At 36.6% G+C, this 16,592-nt stretch overlaps 1 protein-coding gene across 3 annotated transcripts in view; it reads left to right on the forward strand.

Annotated features, from left to right (window-relative positions):
- Window positions 1–16,592, forward strand: part of sash1b (SAM and SH3 domain containing 1b) — a 65,030-nt gene that overhangs the window by 38,042 nt on the left and 10,396 nt on the right. Inside the window, exons 1-7 of one of the 3 annotated variants that reach the window (XM_046856507.1) lie at window positions 8,185–8,297; window positions 14,138–14,266; window positions 14,462–14,512; window positions 14,601–14,650; window positions 15,392–15,432; window positions 15,659–15,742; window positions 15,835–15,947. In XM_046856507.1, the coding sequence (XP_046712463.1) occupies window positions 14,222–14,266; window positions 14,462–14,512; window positions 14,601–14,650; window positions 15,392–15,432; window positions 15,659–15,742; window positions 15,835–15,947 (384 nt within the window). In that variant the 5' untranslated portion in view covers window positions 8,185–8,297; window positions 14,138–14,221. Of the gene's footprint in view, window positions 1–8,184; window positions 8,298–14,137; window positions 14,267–14,461; window positions 14,513–14,600; window positions 14,651–15,141; window positions 15,283–15,391; window positions 15,433–15,658; window positions 15,743–15,834; window positions 15,948–16,592 lie in introns of those variants that run through there. The other 2 variants (XM_046856506.1, XM_046856508.1) reach the window with 2 other exon arrangements.

Below are 16,592 nucleotides of genomic sequence, written 5' to 3' on the forward strand. Positions count from 1 at the left end.
TGCTCTGGATAAGAGCGTCTGCCAAATGTTGTAAATGTAAGTTTCCTAACACTCTTACACTAATTTCTTCTTGAGTATAAGCTGTATGTCCTCTTCAATTGTCTGAATATTTTACTGTAAAAAGCCTGATTTATGATTTAGTCTGTAATATCTCTGATTCAAGATTATTTAAAACAGGCATTGGCAGTATGCCTCAAATTCAGATGAACTGTCAAATGAGCATTTTCATTCTGAGAACTGGAAGAAAGCTGCCTGACAGGAATGTTATTAAGAGTCTCCACAGGGTGCCTGTCAGTGTGAGAATTCTCTCATCTCTGGCCTGGCATTATTCTATATCCATGATGATCTAATAGCCCTGGCGGCTAAATCTCGACGCCTGCTCAGTTGGGGATTTCACCCGCAATGTCTCGTTGAAAACCTCGTCATGATTGTGTTTGGAATAAACTATATGTATTTGACCAGTGTCGGTGTGAATAAACTTTTTATTCCAGATGTAATTGCACTAGACAGACATGGAAGAAGCTGATATGAAAGAAAAGGAGAGGAATAAACGAAGTATGAAGGTGGAGAGTAAATGAATGGCCTTCAGCGGGGCAATTGCGTTATCAATCTGCCTCACCTCTGGCACCCGCGTCCTGCTCTCAGCATTGGGAGTTATGGAGAGGCTCATTATGAAAAGACAGATTGTGGTAGAGTGCCAGCAGAGAGTACCCATCAGTGTGACACGCTTGATGTTTCAGGGCAAAGGCAATGATTTATATGTTATCAGTGTGGATTCAGTATGCAGAGATAGCCACAGTTGCTTTAAGCAGACATTACAATTTGTGCATTTCTGTGGTTCATGCCATCATGTCCAGATGCCTTCTATCATAAATAAAGTAGGTGACTTGGCTCAGTCTGTATTTTAATTTTCTATAAAGCCTTAATTTAAAATGCATAGTGGCATAGTGGGTAGTTTCTGCTTTTCAGCTCCAAGGTCTTTGGTTCAGCCCTGAGCTCAGAGTTTGTGTGTTCACCTGATGATATTTGTGGTTCCCATCTCTCAAAAACCATACAGATTAAATGTTTGCCCAGTGATAAAATAAAGACATTATTTTTGGCCAGTTTAATATTTTTTTTATTGAATGAGGTTACTAAACAGCCAGACACAAGTTACTTTATGATTTATGTTAAAGGTTTTGGTGGATAATTATTTTTTTTTAAGTAAATAATTGTGTTAAAACCATAAAAATGTATTTTGTTAATCATGATTGTGTTTTGATAAGCAAACTTGGTTTCCCTCTTAAATCTTGAAGTACTTAGTAGTGTGTGTATTTAAATTGTATATATAAATAATAGCATATTATATAAAATGTTTAAGAACAATTATATGCAAGAAATATATGCTTTCAACTGCTTACCTCGCTTAGCATTCATCCCTTTGTCTTATCCATATGCACTCCATTTGTGAGACAATGATGCTAAATCTTATTTTTTGACATTTTTCTCAGCTCAAATTGCTTTCAGCTGGAGCCATGCATTATTCAATACCAAAATACATTTAGATCTAGAGCTGATTAAGATGTATTTTATTTTAAATGTTCCTGTCTGTATTCCTTGCTGTATTTCATGTAAGGTGCTATGCAGGAAGATGTCTGTTTGTTACATGTTCAGTTCTGCAAAATAATTGTGGAGGTGTGACACTATTGTATGTCAGCAGGTTTGTAGCTGGTTAATGTAACACCACTATGGTGGGTGGATACGTTCTTATCGATTTGAGGGTGAGCTGGCACTACTGGCTGTTTAAACCTGACACTTGGACAGCCGACTGTAAATTGGCCATCTGGGAAGAAATGGGTGGCCTTTTATTGATGGAAAAATCAATCTGTTTCATGATTCATGAAGCATATTCCATCAGAGCAGAGCAGACCTGTCTCATTATCAGGCATAAAGGTGCTTTGGGCCCTAATAATGCACCCTACTCACATAAGAGTGGAACGTTATGGCCGTGTATAGAATGCACACAATTGTGTGGAAACATTTCTCAATGGATTTTCAGGGATGAGCTTCTAGGCACTGATGAAAAGTATTTAATATTAGATTAAAATAACTGGATTCTTACAAGTCAATCTTCAGAAATTAGGGTTGTGTATGTATACTTTGTTCATTGCAATGGCCATTTTCCATGCTTTTTTATTTGTAGATTTTTTTGCTTGCTTTATTGCTATTAAATTGTATATTGTAGGTATTAGCCAACTAAGCCATCTGATGAACAGAATACAAAAATATTTATGAGTATTGAATTATTATTTTATTTACTTTAGTGTGTGCTCATCTGTCCTGTCACAGCATGCTGAACCCTGATCACTCAAGAAGAATAGGATTGAATAAAAACTCCTAAATTAAGAACAATCTGCAAAGAGAAATAACCAGAATATTGAGCGGTCACTCATGATTGAAAAACCAATAGTACAGGTATTTTAATGCCTCGGGAAGGTATCAGAGGCAACATTCTGACAAAAGATGATTTCAGAAAAGATGCCAGAGTCGAGGCATTCATACCGAGCAACAAAAGTGGGGATAAAGTGGCCTATAGAGCCAGTGAAAGAGGAAAAAATAGAAGTAGAAAAGGCTAAGGACAACCAGTATACATCCAAACAAATAAATGTTTCATGCTTCAGACTAAGGCATGTTTACATTTTTTTTTTATTTCATTTAATTTTTTAAAAGAGAGATACTTAATGTTGTATAGTGTTGAAAATGAAAACATCCAGTCAGGCAAGAATTTGAGCTCCATGTTCCTCCATTTATTGTTTCCTGTGTGACTGAATTGTGTACAATTGGCATGCTTATGATAAGCATGCATATAAATATGACCGTTTTTTTTTAGTAATCCTGCAAGTATAATTACTATGACAAGTGCAAAATCTTCCGTGCTCCACACTCATGCACATCGCCATTACAAAGCACGGTCCCACTGTAAGATGACAGATTTTTTAATTGTTTTAGATAATAGGGGCTCCATCACTATAATTATGTCGGGTGTTATTCATTTTCACACATTTTGTTATTTGACAAAGCGAGACACTGATGAAGTGCTCATTACTCACTGTGTAGAGATTAACACAAAGAAATGACTGGTTTTACACCAGGACATTCATTAATTAGGTCTGATAATCAGCCAAATTCTTATTTGAAGCGGCCTACAATGATGTACATATAATCACTCTGTCACAGCTCACAATTAGGGATGATATCAAATCTGACACATGCTCCTGCAGGGAACTCCTACGCTCCGAAATACAAGTACCGCTTGGCAGTTGTTTTTCAGATGTTTTTACTAGCCTCCATTTGTCACAGGAAGAGTTTGTTACACATGAGTCAATCAGCAGCTATCTCAGCATCTGTAATCATTTTGGGCTTAATAACACAGCTGTTTAAATATATCTTATGACTGAGTAATCTATCTAAATATATCATATTTCTCCACAATCTTATTATGTACTGAACTTTGGCCATCACCTCAAGTTTTTTGCTTTGTTTTATATTTTAAATATTTCATATGAAAAAGCTTTAAAAATAAAATGTCCTGCTAAACTTGAGAATTAATTCATAATACTCGGTTCAGTAAAAATAAGTGACTTGACAAGAGGAGATGGCGCTCTCAGATGTCAGAGGCTGCAACCTTCTATTAAGTGGGATTTGAGGGCTGTGCTTCAGTTTTAATTAAGGCTGCCATGATGGATGTATTTCTTTACTGCCTCCCAGAGGAGACCTAATCGTGCGAGAGGGTTAAACTGATGTCAGGGCAGTGGTGCACTATCAGCTATTAGTTGTGGAGAGCTAGCATGTGTTAGATTACCAAGAGCATCTTCAGGGATTGCCATGCACTCGTCCATGTGTATTTCAGTAAACATTAACACAGAGTTCTGAATTTCTGTTATTTAGAATTTAATGTTTAAAAAAAGTTTTTTTTATGTATTTATTTTTAATGAGCAAAGTCAATTTTCACATGACCTTGCAAGATTTGTGTGAGTGTCCTATGCACAGGAGCAAGCAGTTTAAAAAAAAAAAAAAAAAAAAAAGAATCTAATGTTAGTTTTGTTCAAGGTTACAAGTGTGTGTGTGCTATTTTGCAGCGATAGACCAGCAAGGTTTTATTTATAATGTGCCTATATGCTCAGATGCTTCCAATTTTAGCTGGACCATTTGTATCACTCTTGGCATTGTGTCCACATACCTGAAGCAGGAAAAAAAAAAGAGAGAGGAAGATGTAATGGAAAATTTGTGAGGTAGTTTGTGAGATGTATTTGTGTGTGAATGTGAGTGATGGTTGTCTTTAAAATGGCTTTTCCTCTCTGCTATTCATGGACCGGTCTTATCTAGCTGTACTGTGGTTGGAAAGAGTGTTTCACTTCTTAAAAGATGGCAATTTATGCCCTGCTTATAACCACCACGGTGTGTCTCAGATTATAAGCAAACCCTGATGAGGTATTAAGAGATTGCTGAATATAAATCTTTAGTCAGTGTTATTTATAAGTATTAACCAATAATAACACAATGAATGTTATGAGCTGGCCACACAGCATTTGTGCTGAACCCTATTTGATTGTTCTTTATTTTGTATGGGCAACAATTTTAATTATTCTAGTAAATTTATAGAGAGCTAGTACTGAGTAAAGGGCAAATTAAGGGTCCATGATGGCACTGTATTTGTCGAATTAATTTTATAAATAAGAACTTCTTATTCATATACGAGTCCTTTTAAATGAACATATTTAACAAATCACCAGATACTCATGTGTGCAAAAGTGAGTGAGACTTTTTTACTCATATATATCTTTATATATTTATAGTTTATAGTCTTTATTTATCTGCCTTCTTGTTTTTTTTTTTTTTCCTTCCGTCATAAAAAGCATTTCACTGCATGTCGTACTCTGTATGTATGTGTATGTGACAAATAAAATTTTATTTGATTTAGCAGAGACTTCACATGATCCAGTAATAGTCCTTTATTCTACCTGGATGAATTTTTCTCCTGTCTCTTTAAAAAAAATTCACTTGGTAAATCCAAGACTGTGTGAACTAATGAATGTCTTGTGTGAACCTCTTTTGGTTTAACATTCTAATAGAGACTCAAGTCAGGGCTTCTGCTTGGCAATTCCAGAACATGGAACATCTTTCTCTCCCTCACTCTTTCTCACACTCACCTCACTCACTCAATGATTCTCCACTAGGGGGACCTTTTGCCCATCTATTAGTTTTTGTATGAATTGTTCTTGAATACTCAAAAAATATATATATTAAAAAAATATGTATTTAAAGCACACAGACCTAATACATAGTAATTTTTTGTTGTTGCTTTTTTTATGATTCTGTCTGAATAGCGTAATGAAAAAAAATATTTTGTCTGGCTATTTGTAATTGTGTCATCCCAGGGGCATCAACTACTGCATTTATTAACCAAATTCTTTCAATTCAGAGCTCTTTATATAATCCATAATAATCTATAAACAAATATTTAAAAGCTTTGTTTATTTAATTGTATTAACTTTCTTTAAAATGTTTGCTGGTAAAAGCAGAACACCATAAATATGTCATAAGCTCTTTTGTATACAACCATTCCAAATTTCATATTATCATATAATGCATTATTACTGTTAGTGCTTGCATTTAGTTATGTCTGAACATCAGTTCTGGTCTTCAGTGCAATTGATTAATTCTGTTAATTTGGTTAATACACTGAAATTAACAGCTGTGATCTTGTATTACATTAAGCTAAATCATGAAACTAAACAATATATGTGGTAATTCGCTTTTAGACTAGACAGTGTAAGTCCAGGTCTTTGCTGTGATTGTGCAAAGAAGTATTATGCCGAGATGTTGACAGGCCATGATTAATTTATGTTTGGTATGAGGTATGACTAAGGTTTTTGGGAGTGCTGTTAAATTTGAAATAATGTTCATGACTCTTTAAGTTAAAAACATTTTTAATGATTCATTTATTAATTAATGAGAACCACATCCCCATCTTAATGTTTGACTTTTTTATTTTATTTTATTTTTTACCTTTTTAAAAATATTAAGAGAAGACATTTGATATATTTTTGTTTTCTGAAGTGTCAAATTTTTTTACAGCAGCTAATGTCTAAACAGTAAAGTTACTGTGCCAAAATAAGGGCTCACAGAGAAAGAGAGTGAATTAGTGTGCTGAGGTAACGGACAGTGCAGGGTACTGGTGCAGAAAACTGATTTTTCTGGCACTGCTCTGCCTTCTGGTATATGTCCCGCATACACACATCAACTCAATCTACCTCCTCCCATCTGCTCCAAACTGCACTCAAAACCAGGGGTTTAATATTCCTGTAATGCTTTAAAATGGAGATAAGAGAAAAGGCACATCACTTGGGTCTACAGTGCCAAACCCGGTGCAGGAAAAAACATGAAATCTGAGGGTTGCTGACTGGCAGACCAGAGCAACCGAAATCATACATGTGGATTAAATGCAGAAATGCTGGATGCTGGAAACAAACAGATGTGATAAGTACAAACGTACTGAGAGAAGATTTGGTATAAGCTGTCAGACTCAGGCAGAATGCAATTTAGCAGCGAACATTTGTGACTGGAGCTTGACAACCAGTCACAAATACTGTTCAGGTTGAATGTATTAGGCTTTTCCAGCAGTTACATTAACCAAGGACACTGTAATTTACATTTGCAGCCTAGTTATATTAAAGTGCTGCCCTCTAGTGACAGGCTTTTCACCCTTCATAAGTAAGCAACACAAATGGATATGTAAAATGTATTTACACTATATGGTGTGAAACTGTGTAAGATGTCTTTGGAAGGTAGGAATTTAATTTCAATTAAACTAGGAACCCCAAACCTGTTGTAGTGTGACAATGCCCACTGTACACAAACAAACTCCATGAATATATGGTTTGCATTGGTTGGTGGTGAATATCGTGAGCTGTCTGCTATAGAGCTCTGATCTCAACCAAATTGAACACAATTTGGGATGAACTGAAATGCTGACTTCACCCCATGTCTCCTCACCCTACATCAGTACCTGACTTCACTAAAGCTCTTGTGGCTGATTATGCAAAAATCTCCACAAGCACACTCCAATAATCGATCGAGAAGAACAGTGCAAGAATTGCTTTTTTTTAATTATTTGACACATCATAGAACACCATGGTAAAATCATTTTGAAGTACTTAAGTTTGCCTTACAACAATTTAAATTATGAATGTTTTATTTTTATTGGTTTATGGTAAATAAAAGAAAATGCATGAAGAATAATTAAATGCACTGGGTTCCAATTTGTGAAAATCATTATGCTGCAGATAAATGGCAATATGCATTTTTTTAAGTGAATTTTAGTGTGATTGTGATTTTTTCAAGATGTAGATTACATTAGGGTTTTTTTGTAAAGAGGAAAGGAAAGACGCAGGTGCAGATGCTAGACTAAAAATGTTTTATAGGGGTAGTAAGTAGTTTTATTCTATACTGGTTATAGACCGTTTAAATTTTAGTCTAAAACTGTTTCTTTTAACATTTTTATGTTTTAATGTTGACTATCAAGAATAAATAAAATACCTTTTTATTCAGTGGTATAGTATATTTATAGAATTTTACCATAAGTAAATGACCTATTTGTTGACCAATATCATGTAAAAACATTTTCCCAGGTCACATTCCAAAGTATGTATTTTATAAAAGAAAAACTTTAAACCTGCTTGTGGATGTAGTACAACAAAAAAATATATCCATTACGTTAAAAACATATTTATACTAAAGTTTGTTTTATGTTTCTGTACTTTGGTGACTTCTAATGACTCTCATTAGCAATTGATGGACCACTGTGTAACAACAGAAAATTCCACACTGTTACCTAAAAAAAAAGTTTGATCAAGTATTTCACTTTTGTCAAGGAAATTTTATCTCCTTTCCACCTCACACACTGGTTATCCTTCTCACAGAAGTTCATTTGGAAATGAAATCTGGCGAAAGTTTATTAAAATGTGGCTGTGGCAACTGCTCTAATTCAGCTAGCCTGAGTTCAGTTGTGTCCTGCAGCTACACAGAGAGAGAAAGAGAGTGTGTGGGCACGCACTCCACCCTGCAGTCTATCTAGCGTCATCGGCTCCCTGCTGGCCAGTGGCCCGCATGATTAATGTCTGGGAGACACTCCCCCTCTCTCTACTCTACTCTTCTCGAACATGCATTGTTCTCAGAGTGCGCTGAAGAAAAGTTTCAAACAGAACTCAAACAGTGGGATCACGTCAGAGCAGCTCTCCTGATAGACCTGAGCAGTGGTAAGTGTCTTTTACTAAGGGTCTTTGTTAACTTTACAGAACTTAAAAGACCATAATTGTTAAATGTTAGACTTGATTCAACTTGGTAAAAAAGTTTGAGAAGGATGTGCTTTGTTGCTTGTTGTCCTTTGTGAGAGCATTGAATGCATTTTCTTTCAGTTTTTTATGTATTTTTAACCAACCAGCTCAAATCTCTGCTTTTCTATCTTGTACTTGTTTGAGTAACATCCAGTACAACCTGTTGATTCTTGTATCCTGTGAGATGAAATGTTGCGGTTCTTAGAGTTCTTCTGCTCTGAGGTGTGTTTCAGAATCATGTCTTTCCCTGAATGTGTTGAAATGTGTGTATATGGCTGTAGGGTATTAATAAGGAAAAGGATATCTGGCAGACATAATTACAGCATTGCCTTAGGAAAACTACAGAAAATTGGTCTCAACGCTTGCCGCTTTGGCATTTATGCTTTAAGCAGAAGGTCTAACAAGCAGAGTGAACTATTTTTTTATCTTTTACTGTAGAACTGAGAGAGGTTGCAGAGTTCTGAAAAATGATCAATTTTCTCACTCATATGAGCAGTGAGTCCTTGCTTGATCCATCTCCCAGATACCATTGTATAAAAAAAAGTGTCTCTTCATTCAGTGAGCAAGCCTCAGTTGGTCTCAGGATGAATGATGATGCATAAGTCACACAGGAATATTTCTGTCTGTGTGTCTGAGTATGATAGAGGTGGAAGTCATACTGCGGAAGTCTGTGTGTGAGGGTGAGAGAGACAGACGTGGGTGTGAACCAGTGCTGTCCCCTGCTGTGTTCTCCGTGCTCTTCAGTAATGAGGCCAAGCTGGATGAGTTGAGTTCACTGGCTTTCCTCACACTGATTCACGCTCAGCAGGGATTTTGCGAATGTGAGGCAGGCCTGTATGCATTGAAAGCTGATAGTCTCCCGATGCATCTCTCCCCCCTGCTCCCCCTGTAAACAAAAGGAAATCCAGTATGCTCTAGATATTGTGCTTGAATGGGTATCTTCACTGCTTTGAAGTGATGCCGTTTGTACACACGGTATTATCTGCAATGTTTGCTGCTCAGAGATTATTTTGGAGTTAAATACAGTCACCAAGAGCCATTCCAGTTTACACCCACCATCAGTCCCTGATCCACCCTTCCCCCATCTTCAGAGTTTTTTACAGGACCTGATCACTGTAAATGTGGTGTGACCTCTGTCTGCTCAGGGAGGTGTGAGAGATTCTAAAGGGAATTAGCAATACTGTGGATGGTGTGATTTCTCCACCTCTATCTCTTCAGCTCTGGATGGGGCTGCTCTCCCGTGAGCCTGAAATGTCAGCTGCTTCATCATGTGTACCAGTTGATGAGGAGGCAGAGTGGGAATTCTACAAGATCTCGGGGTGAGATGAGGGGGTGAGCTCCTGCCGCTCCACGGTCAGGGGGAGAGATAAATGAGCTCTTTGCTCAGGCGTGACCACGGCCTCCAGACACTCTGATCCTCTCGTGCCTCTGACATGCTCAATTTGCTCCTCTTTGTCCAGGGTAATGTGACGGGGTTTTCCTCATAAGCAGTAGGTTGCATGCCACTCTGCCATTATCGGATTAGTCTTCAACTACAAAATTGGATATGGCAAGATTATTTTCTCCATGTCATCAACATATTGACAGCTGATACCACATTGCTTTGTTCTTTTGCATTCTGGGCATATTCAACAGTGGGTTCTATTATTTCCTTTTTTTTTTTTTACCCCTCATGCAAATTGATGAATGCCATATGTATGAGGGTAAGCAGTCAGGCTGCACAGATGCTTATAATACATAATGTGGATTAGTCAGTGCTGTGGCATTTTTAACCCTTACATCTGCAAATGAGGCTCATAACTCTTATTATATCTTTTAATGTTTAAGCGATTGTCTTTTTTTTCTAGTTGTCATCTGCCAGTCACTGTTTACATGCAAATGATATAGGAATTGATCATGTGCTCAGGGGATAAAGGAGTATTTATAAGAGGAAGTCTGTTTTGAAGCTCAGCGTGGCTGCCACAGCACAGAGCTTTTCATTCGGCCAAAGCCATCTTTTTAACTGATGAAATGTGGCCAAATTTCAAGTAGATTTGACTCAAGGGCATGTCACTTAACAAATGAATGGTCCTCTCTTAGAGGACAGTTGAGCTAGTCACAGAGTGTGGCACCACGAGACCCCTGTGCCTCTTGCAGTAGTGGAATGTGCATGCTTTCAGGGAATGGATTGAAGGAAACCTCTCAGCATTTCATGAAGAATGCCCATGCCTTCAGACCCTTTGAGCATTTTTTTGCTTGTATTAAATTACATCCGTTTCCTTAAAAAGCTTATTTTAGCACACTTGTTTTAGTAAGTTATTCTGGTTAGTGTAAGTTGTATTGTTTAGCTTTTTTGCTGGATTAAAATATCATGAAAAAAAATAATCCCACACAAGAATTTTTCCCTGTTTCCCCCCCATCTGTATACCATTTGCACGTGTTTACTCAAACATCTTTGTGTTTGATGAATTAAGAATGTGGTGCAGAATGAGGTCTTTAAGCACAGACTGTATAAGAGGCTCTTGAAGGATATATTTATTATCATCGTGTGCTTTGTGTTAGTGCTCGAAACTCAGATTGTGCAATGCAGTGGATGTCGGAAACCCTGATTATAATCTATTCTGTATCTATAATCCATGTTTAGGCTTGTACTAAAACAGCTTTGTGAGATAGGGAAATCACGTACATTGTGTGGACATGTAAAAATATTTTCCTTGGTGTTTAAATCACACCTATATTGTGGTGGGTCTTAAGAGTGTGGTACTGTACAGTAATGAATATCACACTCTAAAGTGACATTGATGTGAGACAGGCTGTCAGTACTGCTCTGTGGAATACAAATCATCCCAGTAAGCCTCTTCATAGTTTACGGGAAGGGAGCAATAAACTTTGCTGGTGCTGTTTCCATATAATCCACAATAAATACAAAAAAATCTGATCAATGCAGAGTTACCTGTGATGAGGGAGAGTGAATTCCTCACATTTATTTGTCTGCAGATGGTTTAGATTAGATTAGATTAGATTCAACTTTATTGTCATTACACATGTACAGGTACAAGGCAACGAAATGCAGTGGTGTGGAGGTTGAAGTGTTTATTGTGAAGAATAAAAACAAAAGCAAGACATATTTTGAGTATGTGAATAAATTACAGGAGCCAGCTGTAGAGATTTCTATGAAAATCCCTAAATGTTTCCATAGCAATGCTTTTTGCACTTTTTAAAACAAGCTAATGTGCCAAATGTGCTTTCATAGCCCCTTTCTGATAGAATATAGAGTGTACATTACAATATTTTGTAATCCTCATTTTCCATTTGTTATTTTTTTGGGGGGGACTTTTTAAATATGCATTAGGCTTGATTAAAGAAAATGACTCTGTGGTTTCAGATGAAACTATTTGCACTCTTCAGGAAATTCTGCTGCCCCTCAAAAACAGAGAGGCTAATGTTTTTTTTTATTGTTCTATTGAAACATGTCTAAGCAATGCAATTTTTCCCCCTACAAACCAACAATTATAGGCAGCTTTACAATTCATTGTTTGTTATCCCGGAGAGAACAAGCAGTGCTGAGTACAACATCTTAACAAGGTTGGACAGAACTCATCCACCCCGTCTCCTTCACACCCTTAACTGATAACGATTCGCCTTTCATATTAATGCTTGGCTGTTAATTACTCAATGGTTTTCATTGCTTTTTAGTAACTCACAACTGTAAAGAATGCATTTAACACCATTAGCCATTAGTTTTGCTCATGCATATTCATGAGGCACCTCCATTCTCTCTGCTCTTTCAGCTCATATTCTATGCACTTTGTGTCTTTAGAACATATCCAATATAGGATGATTTGTTGGATTGCAAAAGCAGTGATTTTGCATAAAAATAATTATACAAAACATGGAGATAGACTTTTAGATGAACATTTACATATTATATCCCACTTTCCATTCAAGTCAACTGATTTAATGTATTTCAATTTGAAATCGACAAAATGCATTTAATATTGGTCATTTAAATTAAATTAAAATGCACATCCTTGTTGAATGTGTTGTCTGGTGACACGTTATGGTGACTATTTTTAGTTTCAGAATGTATATAGCTGATAACAAAATTATACCAGTTAAATAATCATTTGATTTGATTATTTGATCAATGATTCTTTATTATGAGCTAAAAACACTGATGGAGGGGAAAAAATGTTTTTTCTTCCTGCATGAAAACCATGTTATAAAACTATGAGATTCAGAATTTAGTTAGGTAGTTAGTTCATTGTTGTGTGCTGTATTGCTTTTAGGAGCTTGTTGTTATGAAAGTATTTTTAACAGTAGATTTCAAAACTTTTTAAAACCACAGTTATGAAGTACACGGCAAAAATGTCAAACTGTGATTTCTTTTTTGCCTTTGGCACCATCCTCTTCGCTGTGTGGGAACAGTGTGCTCCAGGGGACCAGTGTTTGGGTTTTTATGGTATTAACTAATATTTATTGTGCATAATAAAACCTATCCCAAATCTGTAAACAATCTTTTTTGTTAGTGCTTGCATTTATTTAAAATATTCTTAAGAGTTCTCTATAAATTTTCCACATTACTCAGATAAAAAGCCCTTTTACTGTTAACAAAATTATTTGAGAATATTTGTTAGAACAAATAGACTTTTAATCGTATAGAATAAAAAAAATGTTTTTAAATCAAAGTATTAGTAAAATTTCAAATTTTTTGATTGAAAATTTTAGTTTTTAAAAATTGTGTAATTACTTTCTATAGTGTAATTTGTAATGTAATCATTGTATTACTGAACTATATAACTAATAGTAGGATTCATCCATGGTGTTTTACATAGTCTAAAGTGTGGATTTAGCAGAAAGTTGATCAAATGGAACCCTGACAAATAAGTTGTGCATTTGCATTTTTTTTCATTTCATATACCTTTTGCTTAAAATAGGATAAACAAGGGCTCTATTTAGATTTTTATAAACCAAAAAAAAAAAGATGCTCTGTATGATGTGGTTTCAGTTCGCTTGTAAATATTTCCAATATTTTAACCAATATTGTAATCATTCTGCATTTTGCTTGAAGAGGCTTATCAAGCACAGCTGCACTCCCTGAGACACACAGTTCATTTATTCAAATGATTTCTCACGCAGACTTAATATAGTGACACATACGAGTACTTGATAAATGGATTTCTGGGCTGAAAATGATTGGTTTAGTGACTCAGTGTTGGTATTTCTTGTGTAAACTCTATTTGTGGTATGCATTCTTCAGTGATAAGTTGTTCATGATCATCGGATATCATCACATGTAGTTCCATGGAATTTCAGGATGCTCATAAATAATCAGGAGACATTTCAGGATGAGTTTGCACTTTGCATGATGATGCATGTATCTTTTATCTGTTTTGTGGCCACAAAGCAACGTTTGCCTAAAACAATAGCTGGAAGTCGGACGTTTATCAGAAGGACTCTGCTGTCCTCCGCAGTTTACCTAGACCTCTGACTCCACATTTAGTTTTGCTTGAGTTGATTTAGTTGCGGTCCCTCTTGGCTGCAGCTGCGTCATCGACTAGCTCTCCTGATCCCGGTTAAGTCAAGGTCGAATGGAACTTAAGAATGGGCACATGGATACAGTGTAACAGGGGTTAAAGATACTTTAATAACTCACATTTTTTTTGTTTGAGCCATAGACATTTTTTATCATATGAATGCTTGATGAGTTAAAGCCATACCAGTAGAATTGATTCCCACAGCTTTCCCTTGAGGTTTATAGCAGGTATTTTTTTTTTTTATAGGATGGCTCTTTGGGAAACATTGAAGATTTGGCTAAGGAGTACTCAGAGTATTACAGTACCTCTTACGGTGACGTGTGTGAGAGGATGGAGGAGCTTCGCAAACGCAAAGTGGCTCAGGAAACAGAGATTGTAAGAACATTTCATTTTTTTTTTTTTTTTGTAATTTTCTTTGTAAAGTAATTAAACTCAAAGTAATTCCAAATGTAACACCAGATTGCACACAAGAAAATGTAAACTTTGGAATAACTAAAGCTTCCATGATTTCAGACCCATTTTAGATCTTGATTTTATCAGGATTTATTTAGTTTTACGTTTTTTTTCCAGACACTTACTGAGTCAATGATTACATCACTTCAGCTACGTTCAGAAATCCAGGTAGGCAAATAATTTTACACTTCTCACTCCAGACTTAAGATAATTTTATGTCTGACTTGAATCTCAAAGTAAATTTCACCACTTTCAGGAATCCCTGGGGCTGAGCAGTACCGTGTCCACTCCTGAGGTTGAGAGAAGGTAATACTTTGAATCTGAATTTAACAACATTTTGCCCCTTGCACTTAATATCTTGTTCTATGTAATATCTTCTCAGAAGATACAGTGTGAAAAAAAATCTTCCCCATCTGTGAGATTTTCCCACTCGTGTGAGTGTAGAGGTGATGCCCTGAGCACTTCCTGCTGACCTTTTTCACTTCCTGCTTCCTTCCTATGATTTAGTGACTGGAAGGAAAGAGGGGGAGATGTGCACTAAGATAACATCATGCAGTAATGCATGCATTCTTTGATCATTGTCATCTTTGTATATAATGAAGTACAGCATGTTTAGCTTTTACTTAGAAGCTGTAATAAAAGGGTTAAATTTCGAATAAAATGAAGTAAATAAATGACAGCATTGCTACACAGACTGCTGAAAATTAACATCAGAAACAAGTGTCAGCTGAGAGAAAGGAATGCACAGGCCACGTGAGCAACTGTGTTTCATTAAAAGCCCAGCAGCATTTGAAAAGCCTCCATTGTTACCGTGAGCTTTGGTGAGGTGTGTGTTTGGCTCCACAGCCAACAGCTTGCCTCTTTAATGCCGAGATTGATCACTGCCACAGTGTCCTGTGGGTATTTTGGACTCGACAACGTGTTAAAAGACAATCAAGGTTTTGTCGGTTATATTTGGATAGCTTGTAAAAATATGAAGAAAATAATGTGGGTCTTTTGGCTACTTTCCTGAGAGTTGTTGTTTATACTCACACTTATTTTTTATAGGCTGTTCATGCACAAGTCAGGCTCAGAAGATGGATCTGGAGGTAGGTCCTGGGTGTGTGTATGTGTGTATGAAGTAAATATCCTTAATACTTTTGTGCACCTTTAAAATCCTTTTGGCAGTGTTACAGACAAAATATTTAAAAGTTTTAAATACTTTTTTTTGTATTTTCTTTTTATTATTTTTTTTCAGTAATGTTAATGTGTGTTGCAACAGTTTTTGATATGTTGGTGTGCAATGTTCTTTTGACATTTCCTTTGCTACTGTAGGAAAATGGGACAGAAAAAAAAACAAATCCTTCTGGCAGAATTTCCGCAAGACCCAGAAAGGCATTATACGCCAGACATCAAAAGGTGCCACTGACATTTTGTTATATGACCTAACTCCTATTAGATCTCTGGGTTCTTCTTGGAAATCTCTAACCTTTTTGAAATTTTGTCTGCAGCTGATGACCTTGGCTTTGTAGCCAGTGAGATCACAATGAGCGATGAAGAACGTATTCAGCTGATGATGATGGTGAAGGAGAAGATGATAACTGTAGAAGAGGCCTTGGCACGGGTATGTCACTGCTCCTGTTTTGATGTTTTTTGGGCTGGTGGTGTGTGAGGTTATAGTATGATCATTAGGGATGGGTACCAAGAACTGGAATTATTTTGGACAACTAGGATGACATACTGGTAGAAGTGTGGAAATCTTTAGGAGAGATGGCAGGGGAGGTTTTAACTAGGTTGTTCAACAAGGTTCTGTAAGGTGAGAAGATGCCTGAGGAATGGAGAAGGAGCGTGCTGGTACCAATTTTAAGAATAAGGGAGATGGAAGAGCAGTACAGATGCAATATTTGCTTTGAGAATGTTGATTGAGAAGTTGATAGAGAAGGTCAAAAGGAGTTGCATTTTGTGTTTGAGGACAGAGCGTATGACAGTTTGCCGAGAGAGGAGTTGTGGTATTGTATAAGGATGTCAGGTGTGTCAGAGAAGTATGAGAGGGTGGTGCAGGACATGTATGAGGGCAATGTGACATTAAAGTGTAAAGTAAAGTGTGCAGTAGGAACGACAGATTGGTTCAAGGTGGATGTTGGACTGCATCAAGGATCGGCCCTGAGCCCTTTCCTGTTTGCAGTGGTGATGGACACGTTGATGACTACAGGCGAGGTCAAACAGGAGTCTCCGTGGACTATGATGTTTGTGGATGATATTGTGATTT

Source organism: Silurus meridionalis, chromosome 8 (genome assembly GCF_014805685.1).
Source record: "Silurus meridionalis isolate SWU-2019-XX chromosome 8, ASM1480568v1, whole genome shotgun sequence".
NCBI classification, from domain to species: domain Eukaryota; kingdom Metazoa; phylum Chordata; class Actinopteri; order Siluriformes; family Siluridae; genus Silurus; species Silurus meridionalis.